Raw genomic sequence first — 24,151 nt, 5'->3', positions numbered from 1 at the left:
AGAAAGCATATAGAATGTTAGGTATTATTAGGAAAGGAATGGAAAATAAAAACAAGGATGTTATAATGCCTTTGTATCGCACCTTGAATACTGTGTGCAATTCCGGCCACCTCATCTCAAAAAAGATATAGTGGAATTAGAAAAGGTACAGAGAAGGGAAACGAAAATGATAAAGGGGATGGGACGACTTCCCTATGAGGAAGGGCTGAAACAAGCCTGGGCTCTTCAGGATGGAAAAAAGATGGCCGAGGGTAAGATATGATACAGGTATATAAAAGTAGAGTGGAATGGGTAGATGTTTACCCTTTCCAAAAATACTAGGACTAGAGGGCACACAATGAAGCTACAAAGTAGTAAATTTAAAACGAATCAGAGAAAATATTTCTTCACTCAATGTGTAATTAAGCTCTGGAATTCATTGCCAGAGAATGAGGTTAAAGCAGTTAGCTTAGCGGGGTTTAAAAAAAAAAAAGGTTTGGCTAGCTTCCTAAAAGAAAAGTCCATAAGTCATTATTAAAATGGACTTTGGAAAATCCACTACTTATTTCGGGGATAAGCAGCCTAAAATGTATTGTACTGTTTTGGGATCTTGCCAAGTACTTGTGACCTGGATTAGCCACTGTTGGAAACAGGATACTGGGCTTGATGGAGCTTCGGTCTGTCCCAGTACGGCAACATTTATGTACTTAAGTGTTTTTATTGTGTTGCATCTACAAGCAAGTGCTACTATATATGTTTCATATAGGGCTTATTCATTTTGTGTTGAATAAAGAATTTGACCACTCATCCTGGCTCATCACACTTGTCATTCCCACTCCTTTTTTGTGTGGCACTAAAAAAAACATTGAACAATTTCTCATCAGTTGCCTGTTATAATAGATTTTTCTCTGTTGCAAATGATTAAGAAATAGCCTTTTAGAGGCTTTGTAAAATTAAGTGAAACTTCATTGACTTTAACACCTAAACTTTTCAATCTGGTTAGCAAATTTGGACTTTTCTGATCAGTGGATCTTGGTGAATGGTTCTGCTGAAAGTTTTAATTTACTACATAATGAATGAAGTCCTTCGGATTTCTGCTTTTCAGCTCTGAATTTATACAACAAATGCGAAACTTGTCTTCTATGACTAGTCCCCTGTTTCCTACCTGATCGTTTAGCCAGTTCTGACCATCCAGAGTAGCCAGATCATCCATATCAAGCATATGCTTATTATATAAGACCTGGAAATTGCACACAGGTGGTTTTGGATGTTTTGCTCGATATCTTGTTATTTCCTTGGTAATAAATGATTTTCTGAAATGTATTAAAGGTTAAAAGTAAATACAAGCTTCAGTCTTATTCCTTAAGCTACGTTAAAACTTCATTTATAATACTGGAAAACGTTTCACCATCTCCAATATGCAGGTTGCTCAGAACATAAAATATTCCTGGTGCAGAGGCTTGTTCAAACAAGAGGAAATGAAAGAATCAAAGAAAAAGCACCTCAAAAACAAAATTTCTATTGAATGTCAGTTGCTGATGTTATGTTACATTTACAGATCACTTTCCTCAAGCTTCTATTAGTAATTACGTCTCACTGTATAAAATAGGATCTGTGCTAAAATAGCATGAAATAGTGGTAAACCCAACATGGATTAACAGTAGCCCGCGCTGCTATGACCCTAAATGCCTCATCTTAGAGAGGTTAACCTTTTTGTACAGAATAGTAGATAAGAAAATGAATATTCATGTAATCAGAAGTGTCATGAAACACCTGCTGCTTGTGATCTATAGTAGCACCCTCCTCCAACCAACTGGGTCCCAACCGCCTCTGGGTGAGTCTCCCACTCTCAAATTATCCCCAGTGATTTCTAGGTTACTGGGGACACACTCCCAGTGGTCCCACAGTTCCCAGAAAGCACTCACAGACCCAACACACAAGCCACCGGAATTCTCTATCAGTCCAGACAGCAGAGGCAAGAAACTGAATAGCGTTTATCGTCTTTAAAAAAATATTGAACAAAATATAAGTGTAATCAGCAAATAACAGGTAACTGAAATATAGATCAACTATAACATTTGTTTACTTTCTACAAAGTACCTGGGAAGATCAGGACATATATTGTTCACAGAGCCTCAGCAAAGAGATCCTACACTCTTTTCTTCCCGGCTAAGGCTCGGGGAAAAAGCCAGTAAAATCCAAATGAAAATGAGCTCTTGGGACAACCAGAGCCCAGAACAACAAGGTTTTAAAATAGCTGGTTACATCACTGCAGGCATTTCCTTTACCTGTGTTAACTAAAGAAGGAAAGGTCAGTTCTTTTTAACACCTTAAAAGCTAACATGCACTACCTGCTGGCCAAACTAGAGAAATGCACTTCAAAAATTAAAGCAGTTTTACAGGCTTAACACACACAAGTAGCTGCTCCAATCACAAAATAACTGACATGACCTCCAGTAGTAATCTTGAAAGGTTGCTGCTGAAGTCACAGCAGCCATTTCAATGAGGAAGACAGCAGAGGCGCACGAGAACAGCTCCTGCCTTGACTCTCCACTAACTACACCACTAGGAGAAACAGTAGCCCTTGGGGGGGGGGGGGGGGGGGCATCTGTTCAGGAGAACAAGGTGGTGGAGGAGGGATGACAATAATACTGGACACCAGAGGAGGGAACTGGAGGAATGCCAGCAGGCCCTCTTTTTAGCCCCCTCCCCCAACTTTTATATTTGAGTATATACGGTAAACATTAGTTTAGAATTTACAAACCTGCCAGAAAAATCTTCATCAAAGACCTCTCTTAATCTTGCAAGCACATCTTTTTCGCAAAGTGGAATTAAACTCCCATATTTCTTCATAACCTCTGAGAGGAATCCTTTAAAAAACAGTGAACAAGAGATATAAAAAAATCATGCATTAAGAAAAGCTAAGTTGCTTCACTGTAACAGATGTTCTCTGCAGACTGCAGAATTAGAACCCACACACACAAGTGGGTGACATCACCTGATGGTTTAAGGTTTGTTAATTTGACTGCCTTTTGCCAAGGAAATCAAACCAGTTTACAGAGAAAATCTAGCAATTGCATACTAGGACATAATGAAAAGACATGGGGAAAGGGGAAGCGCATTAGGATATTACATCACAGCTATAGATTATATAATAAAGCATATACCTCAAAATAGGAAGCACAGACGACTTAAAACTATCAGTAAAGTAGTGTAAAGTTAAGTATGCCTGGCTCATGCTTTACTCACTTAAATTCATCAATCTACAAAATATACAGAATTGAAGATTGAAGGACTCCCCACACTATAAGCTAAAGGTCTATCTAATTGGATGGCTCATGCTTTATGCATGCAGCAGTCCCCCCAGTTTAAAGCTCACTATGAACTCTCAAGGAGACAGATAGGACTGTGTACCTGATTAACCCTGCTATCTATGGAGAACACATATTACAGGTAAGCAACTCTATTTTTCCTGTTGATAAGCAGGATTGAATCAGGTATGCAAGCTGGCGACTGCCGAGCTCAGGGTCACTCCAGTTTGCATTACAGTTCTAAAATTTCTTAAACATACTTTAAAGGAATCCTGTGCAGAAGGAATGGATCCTCAGGAGCTTAGTCAAGATCGGGAGGTGGGGCTGGTGGTTGGGAGGCGGGGATAGTGCTGGGCAGACTTATACGGTCTGTGCCAGAGCCGGTGGTGGGAAGCGGGACTGGTGGTTGGGAGGCGAGGATAGTGCTGGGCAGACTTATACGGTCTGTGCCAGAGCCGGTGGTGGGAGGCGGGGCAGACTTATACGGTCTGTGCCCGGAAGAGCACAGGTACAAATCAAAGTAGGGTATACACAAAAAGTAGCACATATGAGTTGTCTTGTTGGGCAGACTGGAAGGACCGTGCAGGTCTTTTTCTGCCGTCATCTACTATGTTACTATGTTTATAATACTTTAAATAAACATGTTTTAAAATGAGTCATAAGTACATAAGTCTTGCCATACTGGGAAAGATCAAAGGTCCATCAAGCCCAGCGTCCTGTTTCCAACAGTGGCCAATCCAGATCACAAATACCTGGCAAGATCCCAAAAAGTACAAAACATTTTATACTGCTTAACCCAGAAATAGTGGATTTTTCCCAAGTCCATTTAATAACGGTCTATGGACTTTTCCTTTAGGAAGCTGTCCAAACCTTTTTTAAACTCCACTAAGCTAACTGCCTTTACCACATTCACTGGCAACGAATTCCAGAGTTTAATTACACGTTGAGTGAAGAAAACTTTTCTCCGATTCGATTTAAATTTACTACATTGTAGCTTCATCGCATGCCCCCTAGTCTTAGTATTTTTGGAAAGCATGAACAGACGCTTCACATCTACCCGTTCAACTCCACTCATTATTTTATAGACCTCTATCATATCTCCCCTCAGCCGCTTTTTCTCCAAGCTGAAGAGCCCTAGCTGCTTTAGCCTTTCCTCATAGGGAAGTCGTCCCATCTCCTTTATCATTTTCATCGCCCTTCTCTGCACCTTTTCTAATTCCACTATATCTTTTTTGAGATACGGCGATCAGAATTGAACACAATATTCGAGGTGTGGTCGCACCATGGAGCAATACAAAGGCATTATAACATCCTCATTTTTGTTTTCCATTCCTTTCCTAATAATACCTAACATTCCATTTGCTTTCTTAGCCGCACCAGCACACTGAGCAGAAGGTTTCAACGTATCATCGACGACGACACCTAGATCCCTTTCTTGGTCCGTGACTCCTAACGTGGAACCTTGCATGACGTAACTATAATTCGGGTTCCTCTTTCCCACATGCATCACTTTGCACTTCCTCACATTAAACGTCATCTGCCATTTAGACACCCAGTCTCCCAAGGTCCTCTTGTAATTTTTCACAATCCTCCCGCGATTTAACGACTTTGAATAACTTTGTGTCATCAGCAAACTTAATTACCTCACTAGTTACTCCCATTAAGTCATTTATAAATATGTTAAAAAGCAGCTGTCCCAGCACAGACCCCTGGGGAACCCCACTAACTACCCTTCTCCATTGAGAATAATAACCATTTAAGCCTATTCTCTGTTTTATATCTTTTAACCAGTTTTTAATCCACAATAGAACACTACCTCCTATCCCATGACTCTTCAATTTCTTCTGGAGTCTTTCATAAGGTACTTTGTCAAACGCCTTCTGAAAATCCAGATACACAATATCAACAGGCTCACCTCTATCCACATGTTTGTTCACAACCTTCAAAGAAATGAAGTAGATTGGTGAGGCAAGATTTCCCTTCACTAAATCCAGGTTGACTTTATCTCATTAATCCATGCTTTTGAATACGCTCTGTAATTTTGTTAATAATAGTCTCTACCATTTTGCCCGGCACCAATGTCAGACTCACCAGTCTATAATTTCCCGGATCTCCTCTGGAACCTTTTTTTTTTTAAATCGGCGTTACATTGGCCACCCTCTAGTCTTCCGGTACCACACTCGATTTTAAGGATAAATTACATATTTCTAACAATAGCTCTGCAAGCTCATTTTGCAGTTCTATCAGTACTCTGGAATGAATAACATCCCGTCCAGGAGATTCGCTACTCTTCAGTTTGTAGAACTGCCCCATTACATCCTCCAGGCTTACAGAGAATTCATCAAGTTTCTCCGACTCGTCAGCTTCGAATACCATTTCCGGCACCGGTATCACTCCTAAATCTTCCTCGGTGAAGACCGAAGCAAAGAATTCATTTAATCTCTCCGCTACGGCTTCCCCTTCCCTGATTGCCCCTTTTACTCCAACGCAATCTTTTAGTCCCTATTAGCCTTCCTTATCAGCGCTTTGCATTTGACTTGACATTCCTTATGCCGTTTCTTATTATTTTCAGTCGGTTCCTTCTTCCATTTTCTGAAGGATTTTCTTTTAGCTCTAATAGCTTCCTTCACCTCACTATTTAACCACGCCGGCTGTCATTTGGTCTTCCGTCCTCCTTTTTTAATACGTGGAATATATTTGGCCTGGGTTTCCAGGATGGTGTTTTTGAACAGCATCTACGCCTGATGTAAATTTTTGACCCTCGCAGTCTAGTCTCAACTGGTAACCAATGTAACCAAATATAAAAAGGGAGGTATGCTATCATATAGAAAGACCAAATATCTCAAATGCCAAAGAGAAACTCATCCACAATGATGCTGCATTAGTTAAACAGATCACAAAAACAGGTCAGTACCACTTGACCAATGCACTGTTTCTGAAGACTAATCTAGGCAGTGGTGTGTGATAGTGATTGTACTGGTTTAAGAGGACACTAGTTTGAATAGAACAGAACACTAGCCATTTAGCTAGTGTATGCTTTGCCACTGAAAGGCCCCCAAGTCTGTTGCACTGAAGGAGAAGAAAAGCTGTGCAGACTTTGAACACTGTCCTTTTCATATAGTAAGAAAGAGCCCGTTTAAAGTACAAAGGTCTTCTCACACTGTTGCTTATGAGATTTCAGCAAAGAAGGCAGGCAATGCTACTTCCTCATTAATGAGGAAAGGAACTTAGGATGAGTCTGTAGGACTACCTTAATATAAGACAGTATCAGGCTTGAAGTTTACCAATTCTTTTAGCCAAAGTTACTGCCACTAGGAAAGTCCATGCTCGGTTCTTCAAGATTTGCATTTCACTGGTTCAAATGGAAGTCTCTTGCAAGCAAAGGACATTCAGATCCCACAAGAACTGGAGCCTTCTGGACTGAATACAGAGAGGCAATGGGAAGCCAGAGTCTGATATCGGGACATAACAGGCTGACAGAGCACTAAGATGTGATCTGACAGAGGACACCCGAAGTTCTAGCTCTTAAAGATGGTACATGTATTGGAGTACGGTTATTTGGTTGGTATGTAGGCAGTTATTAGGCAAGCATCAGATGGTCATGTGGGTTCAAACGGGAAGAGCCTAGTGGTTAGTGCAGTAGACTTCAATCCTAGGGAACCAGGTTAAATTCCCACTGCAGCTGCTTGTGACTCTGGGAAAGTCACTTAACCCTCTATTGTATTTAATACGTAAACTGCTTTGATTGTAACCACAGAAAGGCGGGATATCAAGTCCCATCCCTCCTTTCTCTAAATAAGTAGCTTAGCGTCTGTGGTCCATCACTGCAACATGGCTTGAAGAAAAAGAGGCAGATGGGTATATCTTGGAAAATAAAGTCTGTGACTTGGTTCCACTGAGGTCCACAAAAGGCCTAGCATGTCTAAGATTCTGGCTGCAACGTAAGGAAAGCACTAAACTGAACATATTGAATAGGCTTCTGAAACCTGTGCTGCGGAAAGTAAGTTTTCACTTTGAAAGAACTCAAACATGAAATTGCTTATATCTGTAACCTGTCATTAAAATTATCCATAGTACCTAATGATTGGGTGGCCAATGCAACGCCAATTATTAAAATTGTTTCTAGGGGTGATCCAGGAAATTAAAAGACCATTAAGCCAGACATCAGTGCTGGGTAAAATAGTGGAAACTATTATAAAGAATAAAAATAAAATAAATAAATAAAATTACGGAACACACAGATAAACACGGTTTAATGGGACAGAGTCAGCATGGTTTCAGTCAAGGGAAGTCTTGCCTCAATTTTCCTTCATTTCCTTGAAGGTGTGAATAAACATGTTGATAAAGGTTGATGTAGGGTACCTAGATTTTCAGAAAGCTTTTGACAAAGTTCCTCATGAGAGACTCCTGAGAAAATTAAAAAGTCATAGGATAGGAGGCAATGTTCTGTTGTGGATTACGAATTAGTTATTGCACAGAAAACAGAGGGTAGGGTTAAATGGCCATTTCTCTCAATGCAGGAAGGTGGATAATGGAGTGATGCAGGGATCTCGACTATGACCAGTGCTATATAACATTTATAAATGATCTGAAAATTGGAACAAGTGCGGTGATTAAGCCTGCAGATTACAAGACTACACAAGGTTGTTAAAACACATGCGAACTGCGAAAAATTTCAGTAAGACCTTAGGAAACTGGAAAATTGGGCATCCCAATGGCAGATGAAATTTAATGTGGACAAATGCAAAGTGATGGGCATTGGGAAGAACAATCCAAATCATAGTTACCTGATGCTAGGATCCACCTTGGGTGTCAGCACCAAAGAAAAAGCCCTTAAGTGACATTGTAGACAATACACAGACATCTTTTGCCCAGTGCAACATAGTAACATAGTAGATGACGGCAGAAAAAGACCTGCACGGTCCATCCAATCTGCCCAACAAGATAACTTATATGTGCTACTTTTTGTGTATACCCTACTTTGATTTGTACCTGTGCTCTTCAGGGCACAGACCGTATAAGTCTGCCCAGCACTATCCCCTCCTCCCAACCACCAGCCCCGCCTCCCAACCACCGGCTCTGGCACAGACCGTATAAGTCTGCCCAGCACTATCCCTGCCTCCCACCACCGGCTCTGGCACAGACCGTATAAGTCTGCCCCGCCTCCCGATCTTGACTAAGCTCCTGAGGATCCATTCCTTCTGCTCAGGCTTCCTTTATGCTTATCCCACGCATGTTTGAATTCCATTACCGTTTTCATTTCCACCACCTCCCGCGGTGCAGTGGTAGCCAAAAATGCAAACAGTATGCTAGGAATTATTAGGAAATGGATGGTAAATAAAACTAAGAATACTATAATGCCTCTGTATCACTCCATGGTGTGACCTCAGCTAGAGTCCTCCATTAAATTCTGGTTGCAGTATTTAAAAAAAAGATATAGCAGAATTAGGAAAGGTTCAAAGAAGAGCAACCAAAATGATAAAGGGTATAAACTCCTTGAATATGAGGGAAGGCTAAAGAGGTAAGGACTCTTCAGCTTGGAAAAGAGATGGCTGACGGGGGATATGACTGAAGTCTACAAAACCCCGAGTGAATCGATTTTTTTACTCTTTCAAAAAAAAAAAAAAAAATACAAAGACTAGGGGACGCTCAATGAAGTTACATGGAAACTTAAAAAGAAATAGGAGGAAATATTTTTTCACTCAGTGCATAGTTACGCTCCATGCTCTTCTCTACCTCTTCTTTATTGCTCCACTTCCTTACCTATCCCTATCTTTTCTCTCATACCTCTTTTATCCCATTTACCCCTTTGTTCATTTGTCCTACCATATACCTCCTTTGTTGATTTTGATATTACAGATTGTATTCTCTTGTTACTATGTAAGCTGCATTGAGCGGGAAAGCGCGGGGTACAAACTTTTAGCTAGTCTTATGTTTCAATCACGGACCAGTGCTGCAAAATGGCTATATAGGTAGATCACATGACTCTTTCTTTTTGTTAGGCTTTCTCCTATTCATTTATTTTAATTGTTTGGCGCGACTAAACGGTTAAACATATATTTCCTCGTGAATGTTAACCACACATGTGATCATACGGACTATTCTCTTGTGTTTGTTATCCATGCACATTATGCTTTCAACTACATATGTGCTTATATGTAATTTTTTTTCTCTGCCTTCCACAGACCATTTTTAAGGTCTTGTCTGCAGACCTTTTATCCTTGGAATCTTTTATTCGTGATTTGAGATTCCTTTGATGTGTTAAATTCATTGTTCACCTTGATTAAAAGGTTAGTTCTTTTCATTCATTTTTTCACACGTCCTTTATCCCCATGTATGTATATTTTAATTTGCTCTTTGGTTTCAATTTTTTTGCTCCTTTTCTTATTTATTGTTCCTTTTTTTTGTATATTCGTTTAGCATATTATTTGGCATATATATATATATAGTTTTTAATTGGTTTCATGTTAATAGAATTTTACTATTTGCATTTATATGGCGATTATTTTGATCTTTTTGATAGTCTATATATGTTCCTCTTTCAGTATATCATTTGCTGTATATTATTTTTATGCATAATTTGTTTATTTTTATGCATAATTTGTTTACTTATTGTTTGTTTATGTTTATAGACTCCTGATGTAGGCCTATCCGGCTGAAACACAACATTGTGTCAAGTCATTTTTAATGTGCGATTGTTATATTATCATTTGTTTGAAAATTATTAAATTCTGCTTATTTTAAAGATAATTTGGTTCCATTCTTTGGATAGCCTGGCTTATATTCCCACCTTTTTTATTTTTCACTTCACGCCTCGTGGGATCTATTGAGTTCTCCACTTTTGTGGATTCTCTCTAGACTATAAATAAATAATAGTCTGCTGTTGAGACAGACATGGGAAAGCCACTGCTTGCCCTGGAACCTTGCTATCTGGGTTTCTGCCAGGTGCTTGTGACCTGGATTAGCCACTGTTGGAAACAAGACTAGCTATATCGGGTAAGACCAATGGTCCATCTAGCCAGTATCTATGTTTTTAAGATTCAAAATGCAGAAAACGTACCACAAGGTACAGCAGCAGCTGGCAAGGGAATGGCTGATTATTGGTGGTAGAGACAACTGGGATAATTTCTATTCATCCGGGATATACCAAACTACTACTGTGAAAGTTTATTTCTTACCTAGATATAGACTATAAAATGGAAAGCCAGTTACTGAACTGCTATCTGTATATATGGCTAGGTAGTTATTATTGGCCCAGAGATGTCAATAGTATTTTTTTCAAACCTTGCTCATTCAAACAACAACAAAAACAAACAAACAAAACAAAACTTATAGCCAATTTCTATGGGAGGTAAAAAGTGGCCTGCACTAGTTTGGACACTTGAAATTAGCGCACGCTGGGCAATTTTTTTTACCATGGCAGGTAAAAAAAAAAAGCCTTGTTTTAAAGGGGCAGTAAATGGCCATGTGCTAATATTAAAAGTAGCACGTGGCAATTTACTGCCCGAGTCCTTAAATGCCACCTATTTACTTGGCAGTAAAGGCTCAAGTGCTATTCTTGCAGTAATCAGACAGAATGCATTAATGTCAATTACAGCCGGGACCCCCCCCCCCAACAGTAGAAAATGATTTTGTAGTACAGGAAACAGTGCAAATTAACTTCAAAGCTACCGCAGGGCACCTGAGCTATCCTGGTGGTAGCGTCGATTTAGCACACGCTACGTGCATGTTAGCCCTACCATGGCTTAGTAAAAGGGCCCCGTAACCAACTAAATTACATCCTTCACACAGCAAAATAAAATTCTGGCTTGGTACAGTGGATTACAAAGTCTGGCAACAAAAATGTATTTTGTTGGAGCAACAAGATTTAAGGTAACGGGGTTGCATAGACTTCTGGTTTGAATTGCTATACTTCAGCCAGCTTCACATTTATTCTGCTTAAACTTGCTGTTTGGTAAGTGGTAATAGTGCATACTTTTATTCCTGGAGAGTATTCAGCTTTCACAGTTTTACCACCCTCTTTCCTGGGCTTAGATGTTATATTTGGGTTATCTGCCATTTTAATTTATGAAAATCCACAAGTATAAGAAAACACAACCAATGTTACTGAAAATCGCTCGACTTCTACAAGACTTCCTAACAATAAGAAAACAGCAAGTTTTGTAATACCTATAGCACTGTAAATACTAACATTAATCATCTCTTACGCACAAAGTTATGCTGGCATGGGAAAGAGTCAATTACTTTCACACTTCAAAGAAACACAAAGGAATAACCTGCTGAGCAGCAGTTACAACCCTAACCACCTTCCTGGGCAGAATAGATGGACCATGCTGGTCTTTCTGTTCCATCATAGTAACATACATTGGGGGGGGGGGGGGGGGGGGGGGGGGGGCATTTTTGATATGATGTCTAAGTTGGCCTTTAGACTTTTTGCGCTAGATGTCCCAAATGCGAACAGCAAACGTAACCATTTTCAGAAAAATGTCTTTTTTTTTTTCCCAAAAATACCATTTCAAACAAGGTTTTGTGCTTTCTGCGTTTATCTTTTTAGGCCATTAAAAAAAAAAAAAGCCCACAAGTTAAAAACGCACAAAGTCAAGCCATTGGGATGTAGGAGAGGGCAGCATTTTTAGCAGACTGATCCTCCGGACATCAAGAGCAAGGGGGAACTGTTGTGGACTTCATATAAATGCTCCCTTATCTTATTTGCTGAGCCTTCCAATACCCATTACCCCCAATCGTACACCACTACAATAGCCCTTATGCATGAAGGGGGCACCTATATGTGGCTACAGTAGGTTTTTAGTGAGTTTTGGAGGGCTCACAGTTTCCACCATAAGTATAACTGGTAAAGGGAGGTATAGGCCTCGGTCCAACTGTCTACAGTGCACTGCACCCACCACTACATTACCCCAGAGACCTGTATGCTACTCCAACTGACTTGGCTATAACATCAGAAGCTGTCAGAAGCTTTTGAATACTATTTTTATTCATATTTTTGAGGGGGTCATCCCTGAATCCCTTTAGTGGTTATCCAGTCATTTAGGGCATCTTTTTGAGTCTTATTCATTTGTAAAAGCAGGTCTACATCAAAACGTTGAAGTTTTTGCCCTACATGTTTTGGCTTTGTTCCATTATGGCTGTAAAACAGCCAAGTGCTAGGCACACCCTAACCCACCCTAATCCCTCCTTCAAAACGCCCAACACACTCCTTGTGATTTGCACGAACTGCAGACAAATTGCATAGATAAAACTTCTGCAAAATAGGTTTTGAGAATACAGATTTGGATGCTTTGAGAAGAAATTCCTCCAAATAGTGCTTTATGACACTTTTGGGACATTTTTCTCTTTCAAAAATGAGCCCTATAGTAATACAGTGAATGATGGAAGACGAACTGTGTGGTCCATCCAGTCTGCCCAAGGCAGCCAGAGCTGTACCTGTTCCCCTCTGTGCCCTGTTAGTGTGGAAGTCATTTAAATTTGCTTTTATTCCATCCTTTTTCCATATCGGGATCCTCCGTTTCTCTCATGTGTTTTGACTTGGGTGTTTTTGGTCCAACCACCTACTGCTATTCACAATGGGCCAGATTTTATATATCGCACCTAATAAATCTGCGAAAAAAAGGAGTTCCGCTTAAGCATGTTCTATAAGTGACACCTAGATAGAGGCGCGGTATATAGAATACGCTTAGGTGGAAATCCTAGCGCCTAAAACTATGTGCGCCCATGTAGGCCAATGAAAACATGGCCTAAATCCCCGCATGTAGATTTACATGCACTGAGCCATATTCTATAAATGCGTGTGTAAATTTTGGAATGCCCACGAAACACCCATTCCCCACCCATAACCATGTCACTTTTCGACTGCGCGTGCATTAGAATTTAGGTGCAATTCATTACAGAATACACTTCGCAAACTGTGCGCAGAAAATTCTAATTATTGCCAATTAGTGCTCATTTTTGCTTGTTAAGTGCTGTTAACAACACTGATTAGCTTAAGCTAATTAAGTTACACACATTGTTACAGAATACGCCTAGATTTTGGCACGGATTTCTAGGCGCAATATATAGAATCCGGGGGAATGTTTCTATGTAACTTGTGTTAATGAATGGAAGATAGGCCAGATGCTCTAGTTGTATAAGAATACTTTTTTAAAAAAGGATTTTTAACAGGCCCCTACATTACTTCACAATCCCATTAATAGGCCCGCTTACTTGAAATATACCAAACTGTTTACTAGTTACACATGTAATCAATAGAAATAAAATAAAACATAGAAAAGAAAATGATACCTTTTTTTTAATTAGACTAACGATATATTTTAGCTTTCGAAAGTAACCCTTCTTCAGATCAGAAAGAAGGGTTACCTTCGAAAGCTGATCAAAACATGTATTAAGTTAGCCCAATGAAAAAGGTATCATCTTATTTTCTTTTCCATGTTTTATTTCTATTGATTACCTTTAAAAGTGGACTAACACGGCTACCACATCACTCTAGTACTCGTGTGAAATTATGTAAAAGCCACTCTCTTCTTTAAAAGCTGGCGTTTTGTGGCTCAAAGACATTTTAGGAGCGTTCACAGTTCTTAAGCTCATGACAACTCAGTAATGATATACAGTTCCTACATAGATGTGGCTGAATACTTTACGATTCTACTTGGGGATAACAGTTAGCAGTAACACAAGATTTAATACTTAAGGAGCTTTATAACAAGCACAAAAATATACCAGCTATACAAGATGCCAACTGCTCATCTGGGACTTGAGAGATTATTTTCTGTCCATTTTTCACTCTTCCCTTTTGCTTATCCAATCTGACTTCTGGGCCTTCTGACACAGGCGCATTAAAGGGACTTTTACAGTAAGGATGATCCAACAATTCTGTACTAAAAATGTCCGAATTTGTGGATCCAGCTACATCCATTTGACATGAGGTGTTGCCTAGAGGTACAGGCTCTATAGCAATAGGTCCACCGCCAGAAACATGATCATTCGTAAGGGCTACTTTACTGGACGCCAACAGCATTATTTCATCACTGCCTGTAATCTGATTCGGTTCAGCGTCCTCTTTACTAGTAGCCACAATCTCTTTTCCAGTGACTGCAGTGCAAAGCTCAGGGCAATTATTTACAGTAGGAGCTTGGTCCACTTCCTCCCCGGTCAGTGCTGCTGCTCCCTTCCATCGAGAAGCTGTTTTTCCCAGGGGCTGACACTTCTTTACATTCTGATTGCTGGGTATGCTCTCTTCAAGTTGCCCTTCATTCTTTTGTAATTTAACAGGTGCATGCATTTTATTTCCACTTACAGGCCCCGACACTGCAGATGTATTATTCATATTTGATGAGAGAGACAGATTCCCAGCAAGATTGTTAACTTTAGATTCCAGACAAGTCAGATTGCAGACTTTCCTTTCAGAATTTCCTCTGCAGTTTCCCTGATGGTTGCTGGTCACTTTCTGGATCCAAGTTAGAGTAACTTTCTTTGATTTAAGTTTTCTGCTTCTTGATTTAAAATTTTGTAATTTTAACACCCAGTGCCAAAACCTAATTAAAGACAGCTTTTTATGCATCATAAATGAAAATACTCTTTTTCTGGAATGCCAGTTAAACTTCTTTTCAATATGCGAAGGGACACGGGTGCTGTATCGCTTTAAAGCATGGTGGTGGTTCTTTTTTTGATTATGCAAAGTTGCCAAGAGATCGTTTACTTCATCTTCCGAAACTGGTGTGTAACAGTTTCTCTTTACTGATAATGTAGCAATGCACTGCTCGCCATCCTCTGGAGGTCCCTCAGCACCTTTTGTCTGTAACTGAGTTACTTCGTCCAAACATTCTTTCCCAGCACACAAAAAGGCTGCAGGATCCGATTCTTTTGCTGCTATTCTTTTGTCCTTCAGAAAAACTCTTTTGAATGCAAATGGCAAAAATGTTCTCTCTTTTTGTGTTTTCTTATGAAAAGCACCCTTTCTTACGATCAACTGTTGCTGCTTTCTTGCGTGTAAATGCACTCTGGTATTTTTCCTTTTTCTTCGGAGTAAACACACCTTCCATCTGCACTGGGAACACCTGTGAGACTTGCTCTGTTTCCAGATCACTGCAGACTTCGAACTATGCCTCTTTTTCTTAGTCAGTAAAAAACAAAATCTTTGCTGAAAGCAATATTTTGCAGCACCCCATCTCCAATCATCCATTTTTTAGAGAGGAACAGCAGCGCACTTCTTTTCTGTTGAAAAGTTCTTTTATGTTCTTTCATTTTTGTGCCACATTCTGATCTAGAAAGATGGCTACAAAAGCCCAAAAAAAGGAAAAAAAAAAAAGAAAAAAGTTCAGACACTACTAAATACACATTATAAAATTACAGCAACTAGGTGAACTCATACTAAAGTGGCAGATGTTCATGCAAATAATTCTGCCTAAACACAGCTGGGACTCTGAACAAGACATTAAGGGGAGAACTGATCAGTGTGGGATATTTTTAAGATGAGTTATTTAACCACTAGCACAGGGTCCCATTTTATTCAACAAGTCACAGTGTTAAATAGTACAACATGGGCTACTTTTAAGATGGGTTATTTTACCCAATGTTGCCTTCCCTCCTAGTGACTATGCCACTCGGAATTCAGTCACATCACCTTAAAATCTATTCCTGCCAGATTGGTGGCTTAGATGGCAAGTGCTGTCTACTCAAAAAAACAAAAAACAGCACCACGGGCCTTTAAAAATGGAACACAGTTCTTTAACGAATGAGCCTTGACAAAAAGACCCGACACGGGCCCGTGGCGCTGGTTTTTTTTTTTTGTTTGAACTTTAGTTTGTACTTCGTTCCCTCTCTTTTGTTATATCCAAGTGCTGTCTACTGCCATATGGAAGGTCCCCAGCTTGATCCCAAGCTGAGTCTTCCGCTCCCCGGCATTGTTGAGGATTCTGCGAAGGGGGGCAATCAATCCCAACCTTGACTATAACTTCTTCCCACTGAGGAATTCAGTGGCTGGATTCAAGGCCTATGACTGAAGGGTTTCAGAAGGAGTCCTAACCCAGGATGATCGCTGCAATGATTAAACCAGGTAAGTGGGAGAATATAAAATAAGGTAAAAATCTCTGGGTAGCTGCAAATGGAGGCCGATTGTACCGGATCTCAATCCTGGTTCTGAATGACCCGACGTACACAGCAATGGGAAGAAACTGGCTGATAAAAAAAAAGAAAAGCTCAGCTGTTCCTACACATATCCTTCTTGGGAGAACGTTTAGTTCAAGCCCATAAAATGCAGCAAAACAAGAATTCAAAATCAAAAACATCTCAGAACTACAGTAGCATGGTTACGTATAATAACATGCAACCTGTTTTTCTGTTTTCAAATGGGTGACAAGTGGAGTACCTTTATTTGAGATGTGCATTTGTTAGGGACATCTTAAAGTTTTACCCGTTTACAAAGCTGAGTGGAGGAGTGGCCTAGTGGTTAGGGTGGTGGACTTTGGTCCTGGGAAACTGAGGAACTGAGTTTGATTCCCACTTCAGGCACAGGCAGCTCCTTGTGACTCTGGGCAAGTCACTTAACCCTCCATTGCCCCAGGTACAAATATAAGTACCTGTATATGTAAGCCGCATTGAGCCTGCCATGAGTGGGAAAGCGCGGGGTACAAATGTAACTAAAATAAAAATAAAATAAATTGCCAACACAGCCCACTCAAAATGAATGGGTTATGTCGGCAGTACTGCGCCGCTAGCGCGGCTTTGTAAACAGAGCCCTTAGTGTATACAAAATCAATTTAATTATGTTAATATACAAATTAATAGGTGTTAAGTTGAATTGCATGTGTTAAGTTAATGTGTATTAAAATTAAACTGAATGTGTCAAAAGAACCAAAACATACCCAAAAATCAAGAATTTCAGAAAATTCCAAAGTAGAGCGGTGTGGTAGCCGTGTTAGTCCACTCTTAAAGGTTATCAATAGGTTGGCAATGCTTTGATGTCCCCATGCATACCCCCACCCTCCCACTCTGTCAGACTGTCAAAGTAATGCTTTAATGTTTCTCTCATATATACTATCTGCTAACACATTTGCTTATTTCCGATCTGAGGAAGAAGGGCAACCTTCGAAAGCTAATCAAGAAATGTATTAAGTTATGTCCAATAAAAAAGGTATCATCTTATTTTCTTTTCCATGTTTTATTTTGTTTGATTTCTATTGATAACTGTTAAGGGGGAAATTAATCTAAAAATTGAGATTACTGCTATATGTAATAAAAGTGAGGTAAGTAAGCCATTGTGACATCACTGATGAGGTTGGCTCTTAGGCATTGGTGGAATGAGCCATTATGACATCACAATATCAGCTCTGGTTACCTGAGACTGCAACTCTTTACAGTAAGGGGGTCGTTATCAACATGGACTACCATTAAGAGATGTGTTATTTTACTGTTAAGGGGAGAGGTGTGGTAGCCGTGTTAGTCCACTCTTAAAGGTTATCAATAGATAATTGATGTCCTCATGCATACCCCCACCCTCCCACTCTGTCAGACTGTCAAAGCAATGCTTTGATGTTTCTCTTATATATACTATCTGCTAACACATTTGCTTATTTCCGATCTGACGAAGAAGGGCAACCTTCGAAAGCTAATCAAGAAATGTATTAAGTTATGTCCAATAAAAAAGGTATCGTCTTATTTTCTTTTCCATAGAAAATTCAAAAAATGAAACATCAAGTTATAGCTTGTGCACACACTTTCACCTTATTTCTGAACTGAGGTAATGCATTTGTGACAGATCATTCCACAAAGATCTGGTGAAGGAAGCTTAACTCTCAAATTAGTCAGAAACTTACTCAACTAGCCCTGGTTTGGTGATCTTTATTTCTATTAAATGTTAATAGCAAATAAGATGATCTAGAATGAGGGGAATAAATTCAAGAGTAAAGTAAAAATAAAAACCACAAAAAAAGGATACCTTTTTATTGAATTAACAATACATTTTTGAGTGGCTTTTGGAAGCCAAAAATTCCTTCCTCAGGTGAGGTCAGTAAAGTGGACTAACAAGGCTACTGTACTACTTTATCAAGAGTAAAGTAAGAAAGCATTTGCTTGAAAAGTATGAACAATCTCCGAGTGGAGATGGTGGGCTGCAGAACTAACAGGATTTTAAAAAGCCACGATTCAAACAGTAAAGGAGATGAGGAAGACTACACAAGCTTTGCAGTTTTCCTCTTCCATCATGTGTTTCTCCGCTGTACTCCACTTTCTTCTGTAGGGGAAGAAGATGATCATTCTTTTTCTAAGGTGTACAGTCAAAAAATAAAAGCGCCAGGGCCCCTTTTACCAGATTGGATAAAAAGACCAAGAAAACAAATGGGGGGGGGGGGGGGGGAGGTGGGGGGAAGGAGCACTTCCCACCATCCACCGAGGTAAAATATTTCTGCTAGCACCGGAAATGTCGCACGCTGCAGGGTGGAACTACCATGCGGCAATCCTTTAGCAGAAGGACCCCTGAGCACCTGGAGGGCACACAATAGGAGTCTATTTTATAAATGAACCTAGGTGTCTAGGTTCCATTACACAACTAATATTCCCAGCAATCAACACCCCTAAAATTTAGGAGCTTACCCTTACGCCAGTCACAGAAATGGTACAAGTGCAGCAGGGATGCACGTAAAACAGTCTTCTGTAAGTTATGCACTTAAGTGCAACCCCACCCATTCTCTATCCCTATATATGCCCTCTGGCAAATAAGCACCATGTAAGTTAAGCAGATATTTGTAAAATAGCACTTAGGCACCATACTAGCAATTGCATGCATTAAGTGTGCACCTATGCACATAAATTTATGTTATTTAAGTATTTACATACCACCTACACCTAAGTGGTTTACAATTTCTTTGCAGGTACACTGTCCCTAATGGGCTCATAATCTAAGCAGTATATTGCACCTGGGGCAATGGAGAGCTAAGTGACTTGCCCAGAGTCACAAGGCGCTGCAAAGGGAATTGAACCTAATCCCCCAGCATCTCAACCCTGGTCCACAACCTGCTGCACTGACCATTAGACCAATCCTCCAAATGAATGTGAGCAACTAGCTTATGGAATTACCATTTAGGCTCTGGTTTACTAAATGTAAGATTGAGTAGAATAAGGCCCTTTGCTGAAAACTTGAGTGAAAAATAAGACATTTATGTTAGAATTCCTCAGTGTGTACTGATTATGTCTGCAGTCTCAGAATAGATACATCTATAATCTTAGAACAGATGAACACTTAGCAAAAAGAATTTAAAAAAACAACGAAAAAACAAACATGGTGGCAGTGGAGTAAACTAGTGGTTGGAGCAGGAGGCTGACAACCAGGAAATCCCAATTCCAAATACCATTCTTGCACCTTGTAATCTTGTGCAAGTCACTTTACCTTCCATTGTCTTCAGGGATGTGGAAATACCTGAATGTAACTCATTCTGCTGTTTGTATACTCCCTTTCCTATTTTTACTGTAGTTCTTTTCTTGAAGTATATTTTTTAGCTATCCTAAACTACTTTGACAGATTCTCTCTCTCAAGCGGAATTTCAAATCTTTGAATAAACTTGGAAACCTTGAATTATTACTGAAAAAGTTGCTAGTTAAATCGCTTTTAAAAAGCTTATAAAACTTGAGTTGCAGAAAGAAAAGCCTTGAAAAGTGGAAGCCAGAGATAATTTGATACCTACCAAGTTAGTATTTCGAGGTGAAAGGAGGAATGAATATGATGCCACACAGTACCTTTATGGTGGTGGTAGGGGAAGTAGGGTTTGCTGCAGATTTTGATTTCTAGGGAGACCACATGTCTGTATATTTTGGATTCTAGTGGTAAGGGGATATTTCACTAGGTTCTTTTTGACTGTCTTTTTTGGGGTTTTTTTGGGGGGGGGGGAGGTAGGAAGGAAGAGAGTTGGAGAGTGGGGAAGGGAAATAGTTACAGATCCCTTGTTTTTGGTGTTCAAACAGATGTTTACATGTTGTAGATTTCAAATGTAAAGACAGATATATTAGGGCTTTTTTTGAGGGGGTACTTGGGGGGGTACTGAGTACCGGCAGCTTTTCCATTGTCTGCTAAAATCGACCCACGGACCCCAAGCTTTAAATGAAAGAGCTCAGGCTCTACCCACCAATTCTGCCTTGTCATAGATTCTGTGACTGGTTGCGGGGGGCCTCAGTGATCACCCCACCCCTGAAGGGTGACCTCGCATTTGAGTACCGGCACCTTTTCCATTGTCTGCTAAAATCGACCCATGGTCCCCAAGTTTTAATGAAAGAGCTCAGGCTCTACACACCAATTCTGCCTTGTCATAGATTCTGTGACTGGTTGCAGGGGGCCTGGCTATTCTAGGGTGGGTCCCTCAGTGATCACCCCACCCCTGAAGGGTGGCCTGGCATTTGAGTACCGGCACCTTTTCCATTGTCTGCTAAAATCGACCCATGGTCCCCAAGTTTTAATGAAAGAGCTCAGGCTCTACACACCAATTCTGCCTTGTCATAGATTCTGTGACTGGTTGCGGGGGGCCTCAGTGATCACCCCACCCCTGAAGGGTGACCTCGCATTTGAGTACCGGCACCTTTTCCGTTGTCTGCTAAAATCGACCCATGGTCCCCAAGTTTTAATGAAAGAGCTCAGGCTCTACACACCAATTCTGCCTTGTCATAGATTGTGTGACTGGTTGCAGGGGGCCTGGCTATTGTGGGGTGGGTCCCTCAGTGATCACCCCACCCCTGAAGGGTGGCCTCGCATTTGAGTACCGGCACCTTTTCCGTTGTCTGCTAAAATCGACCCATGGTCCCCAAGTTTTAATGAAAGAGCTCAGGCTCTACACACCAATTCTGCCTTGTCATAGATTCTGTGACTGGTTGCAGGGGGCCTGGCTGTTGTATGGTGGGTCCCTCGGTGATCACCCCACCCCTGAAGGGTGGCCTCGCATTTGAGTACCGGCACCTTTTCCATTGTCTGCTAAAATCGACCCATGGTCCCGAAGTTTTAATGAAAGAGCTCAGGCTCTACACACCAATTCTGCCTAGTCATAGATTCTGTGACTGGTTGTGGGGGGCCTCAGTGATCACCCCACCCCTGAAGGGTGACCTTGCATTTGAGTACCGGCACCTTTTCCGTCGTCTGCTAAAATCGACCCATGGTCCCCAAGTTTTCATGAAAGAGCTCAGGCTCTACACACCAATTCTGCCTAGTCATAGATTCTGTGACTGGTTGTGGGGGGCCTCAGTGATCACCCCACCCCTGAAGGGTGACCTCGCATTTGAGTACCGGCACCTTTTCCGTCGTCTGCTAAAATCGACCCATGGTCCCCAAGTTTTAATGAAAGAGCTCAGGCTTTACACACCAATTCTGCCTTGTCATAGATTGGGTGACTGGTTGCGGGGGGGCCTGGCTATTCTAGGGTGGGTCCCTCAGTGATCAGCCCACCCCTGAAGGGTGGCCTTAGCATTTGAGTACCGGCACCTTTTTTTTGCTATTAAAAACATTTGATGTATAGAAACTGCAGTGTTTGAAGGCGTTGGGGTGGGCTAACTGCTGATTCCTGCTCTTGAAAGGGGGGGGGGGGGGGAGGACGGTGGCTATATATAATTCTCTTTATTTTGTCTTCCTGGTGAAGGGAGGAATCAATGGCGGTGGCCGCTTCTAGTACTCAAACAGCCCCCTTTTAAACCCCTCCCCCTCCCGCTTTACCTTCAAACTTGAGCGCGAGGTTGGTGGGAGGCCTGAGGCCGCGCGGAGAGAGGACTAAACACGTCACGCAGCGCCCGCCAAGCACCATTCAAAGCCGGAGCCCGGCTCGGCCCCCGTGCTGCCCCTCCTCGGCGGTGCCCGCTTCTGCAGCCTCGTCCGACGGACCCCACCGGCATGGTACGATACCTCTCCTTCTCCCGGAAAAGGTGGGACGACGACGACCCGCCAGCGCACCGGCTCCGCTTCTCTCTCACACGCAAACTACGGCGCCTTCCGTGGCCCAAACTAGCCCGGCGGCGTTCGTGTGGCCCGAAAAAGCGACAGCCGCAAATTTACCTCAGCAGCGCTTTGCGGTCGGAGTTGAACTCGATCCAGACTCGGTTGGGATTGGCTGGAGTCGGCCACGTGTCTGCGCGAGGGGGAAGCGCGTGCTGGAGGGAAGAGAGGGGTGCAGAGGGCTGCGTCGCCTGCGTGGGGGGCGGAGTTTTCTGTGCGCGTGCTGGAGGGAAGAGGGGGGGAGGGGTGCAGAGGGCTGCGTCGCCTGCGTGGGGGGCGGAGTTTTCTGTGCGCGTGCGGGACTTAAGAGAGGTTGATGTGTTCATCTGCTGGTTGGTTTCTTTTCTTCGTGTCTTTGCTGCTGTGGGAATGAGAATGATGGTCAATGTAGCTAATGCAGTTGAGAGTTGAAATACGAAGACTTAATGACTTTTTTTTTTTTTTTTTTTAATCTGTTTCGCTTTCTTCCACCCGATAGAAGTTATAAAGATGATGCCTAATGTCAGTTGCTGATTTCTGTAGGGTGCTATGATTAGTGCACAAGTGTAATCAATGTCTTTAGGGGAAATGGGAAAGGGAAATGATATACCACCTTTCGGAGGTTTTTGCAACTACATTCAAAGCGGTTTACATACATTCAGGTACTTATTTTGTACCAGGGGCAATGGAGGTTTATGTGACTTGCCCAGAGTCACAAGGAGCTGCAGTGGGAATTGAACTCAGTTCCCCAGGATCAAAGTCCACTGCACTAACCACTAGGCTACTCCTCCACTAGCAACATTCCATGTAGAATCTTCAAATAGGGAAATGGGACTTGATATGCTGCCTTTCTGAGATTTTTGCAGCTACATTCAAAGTGGTTTACATATATCAGGTACTTGTTGGGCAGACTGGATGGACCGTGCAGGTCTTTTTCTGCCGTCATCTACTATGTTACTATGTTATTTGGTACCAGGGGCAATGGAGGGTTAAGTGACTTGCCCAGAGTGTCACAAGGAGCTGCAGTGGGAATTGAACTCAGTTCCCCAGGATCAAAGTCCACTGCACTAACCACTAGGCTACTCCTCCACTCCAGAGAGTGTGTTTGCTTGCTCTGTGGTGCTTCTGGTGATATTTTGCGATCTTGGTGTGTTATCTGGCCCTATGTCGTATCCATTTCATTTAAATTCTGGCCCTGCTGCTCCCTTCTCACCTTTATGTCCTCCACTTCTGTTCCTCCCTTCCCTCCCAATATCTGCTGTCCCTATTCCCCTCTTGTTCTTCCCACCACCATGTATGCATGTTGGTGTGTTTGTGTCTCATTCTTAGTGTGCTAGTGTGTATGGTGCTGCATCTACTTGTGACTATCTTTGATGTGTTTGTGTGAATGTTGCTGTCCCATTATTTGTGTGTTTATGATTGCAGCTGAGAATAATGGCTGAGCTCTTCATTGGCTGCTTAATGGAACTCAAGGGAAGGAGGAGACTGAGGAAGAGGGAGAGGCTGAGAGAAGGTGCAGAGGGTGTACAGACCCAGTCCCAGGTTCCTGGACTTGACTAATGAAGGATGTGTAGCTAGCTACTGCTTTACTAAAGAGACCGTACTGCACCTCAGTGAACAGCTGCAAGAGGTCCTGGAACCTACTGCTTGGAGGGGGTATGCCTTGCCTATCCATGTGAGAGTGACCACAGCCCTAGCCTTTCTGGCAACTGGCATATTCCAAACACCTCTTAGGAGCTGCAGCAGGAATCCGCAACATCCCCACTTTCTTAAGGCCTTTTTGAAAAGGGGGCATCTTTTACACCTGGTTCCCCATACGTGAGGCAGAACTGCAAGAAACCTTGACTGTATTTTATGAGTTGGCCCAATCCCCCTCAGTGCTGGGTGCCATAGATTGAATGCATGTGACCCT

The 24,151-nt window shown here is 41.6% G+C and overlaps 1 protein-coding gene across 1 annotated transcript in view; it reads right to left on the bottom strand.

Moving 5' to 3' along the window:
- Nucleotides 1–22,347, bottom strand: part of SENP5 (SUMO specific peptidase 5) — a 40,224-nt gene extending 17,877 nt beyond the window's left edge. Inside the window, 5 exon segments of the mRNA XM_030216546.1 lie at nucleotides 1,145–1,292; nucleotides 2,744–2,849; nucleotides 14,022–15,458; nucleotides 15,461–15,576; nucleotides 21,985–22,347. Of these exon segments, the coding sequence (XP_030072406.1) occupies nucleotides 1,145–1,292; nucleotides 2,744–2,849; nucleotides 14,022–15,458; nucleotides 15,461–15,545 (1,776 nt within the window). The 5' untranslated portion in view covers nucleotides 15,546–15,576; nucleotides 21,985–22,347.
- Nucleotides 22,348–24,151: the final 1,804 nt, after the last annotated feature.

This window comes from Microcaecilia unicolor, chromosome 10, assembly GCF_901765095.1.
Source record: "Microcaecilia unicolor chromosome 10, aMicUni1.1, whole genome shotgun sequence".
Taxonomy (NCBI): domain Eukaryota; kingdom Metazoa; phylum Chordata; class Amphibia; order Gymnophiona; family Siphonopidae; genus Microcaecilia; species Microcaecilia unicolor.
This window is presented reverse-complemented; position numbering and strand designations above follow the sequence as displayed.